General features: G+C 35.6%; 1 protein-coding gene across 1 annotated transcript in view; it reads left to right on the plus strand.

Annotated features, from left to right (window-relative positions):
• Positions 1 to 34: 34 nt before the first annotated feature.
• The window catches only part of LOC106870456 (serine/threonine-protein phosphatase PGAM5, mitochondrial), a 34,136-nt gene continuing 32,365 nt past the window's right edge, over positions 35 to 1,805 (plus strand). Inside the window, exon 1 of the mRNA XM_014916557.2 lies at positions 35 to 1,089. Coding sequence (XP_014772043.1) covers positions 914 to 1,089 — 176 coding nt within the window. The 5' untranslated portion in view covers positions 35 to 913. The remainder of the gene's footprint in view (positions 1,090 to 1,805) is intronic.

The raw sequence follows: 1,805 nt of genomic DNA on the forward strand, positions 1-1,805 counted from the left end.
GAAACAGGCATGAATATGTCTGTGGCTTACGATTAGCTAAAATTACCATAAATTTGCAAACTTTAAAAGCTAATAACTCTTTATTTATTGATTTATTGTGAAAATGAATTTCAAAGCAGTGATTAGCATATAAAACTATATCGTTACACCGAATATAAAATCAATTCTAGCAGGAATCGAAGAGATTGAAAATTAGCACCCAAACAGAAAAGATCCCACTCTGCATAAAAAAGTAAAATCAAAAAGAATCGAAAGTGAAAAATTATGCCCCCCCCCTAATTATTTTTCATTTTCGTAATCTATCTTACTTTTGAACATACAGATTAAATGAAATGGTTTTGGCGCATTTGATAATTCACGGTAATTGATTTATTTTTATTAATGTTTAAAACAACACAAAAAAGATGTGCAAACAACATTGCACTGTTTGTTTTATTGAATAAAACAACTTTTATGTTTGAATAATACAAAATCTATTTTATAATTAGGATTACCATTTGATTAAAAGGTCATAAAGATTACGAAGATGGATCATCACTATTCTTCTCAACACAAGTTATCGCCCCGTTCACACCAATGCTTCGGTTATCAGGACTTTAAACGCTTATTTCACTTTTAACGTCACACATCGGAACTCACTTAACACCCGTAAATACATTGCTGCTTACAAATATTCATCACATGAAATTACTTCTCTTGTTATCATAGGATTCTTCGATCAGCTGAAGAACAACAGACCCTGCTTCATTAACAAACTAAGGTTAACTAAAAGACAAAAGAAAGAAAAAAGTAAAGGAAGTCACACAACAAAAGATATAGGAAAACAGATACCGCGAACACACTAAGTAGCAAGCTTTTAAAGGAGAAAAAGGTCCTTGATCAAAATAGCCCACAAGTTTAGATATTATCAACGATGCCTCAGTGGAAACATGCCGTTCGTGTATTTGGTGCAGTGTCAACTGCAGCCACGGCTGCAGTTATTTTTGGTACCAACCCAAATCAAGAAGATATGTGGAGCAATTTGAAAAACGTCTACGCTGCTTGGTCGACACACAATCCAAGTGTGAAATGGGACTATAACTGGGACAGGTAAAAGTGCTTCTTTTAATTATGACCCGCAATACGCGAGCACACACACACACCCATACGCGCACAGAATATTTATTTAATAAATATATGTATAATATATGTAAATGTAAGCATACCTACACAAGTGTGCCCCACCATCACTTTGTTTCCTCGTAACTTTCGGAAAACGGATATTTTTAACTGAAATTTTCTACAAATACGCTTCAGATGTTGTAGATTCCGATTATGTTGGAATTTGATGGGAAATTTTTTTGCGAGAGCGGAAAGAGAGAGAGAGGAGGTTCGGAAAATTCACATGTATCATCCTCGTAACTCAGGAAAAATGAGTTCATAACAGATATAGACTATATGTGTGTGTATATGTGTATCTTTTTTTCGGTCTTTAGACTGCGGTCGAATGCATCGACTCCAGTATTTAATTTTTTTAGAGCCTGGTACTTACGGCCACATTGTGGGGACACAAACAGATCAGCACTCGTTGATTGTGACAAACACAGGCACATACGCGTATATATTCTTTTATTTACTTGTTTCAGTCATTTGACTGCGTCCATGCTGGGGCACCGCCTTAAAGGGATTTTTAATCGAAGAAATAGTAGTTATTCTATCTGTTTTCTTTTGCCGAACCTTTAAGCACACCCGACACCGGTCGTCAGGTGGTGATGTGGTGGGGCGACAAACACAAAGACACATACTCATAAATATATACGTATACG

The sequence above is a fragment of the Octopus bimaculoides genome, chromosome 16 (genome assembly GCF_001194135.2).
Source record: "Octopus bimaculoides isolate UCB-OBI-ISO-001 chromosome 16, ASM119413v2, whole genome shotgun sequence".
NCBI classification, from domain to species: domain Eukaryota; kingdom Metazoa; phylum Mollusca; class Cephalopoda; order Octopoda; family Octopodidae; genus Octopus; species Octopus bimaculoides.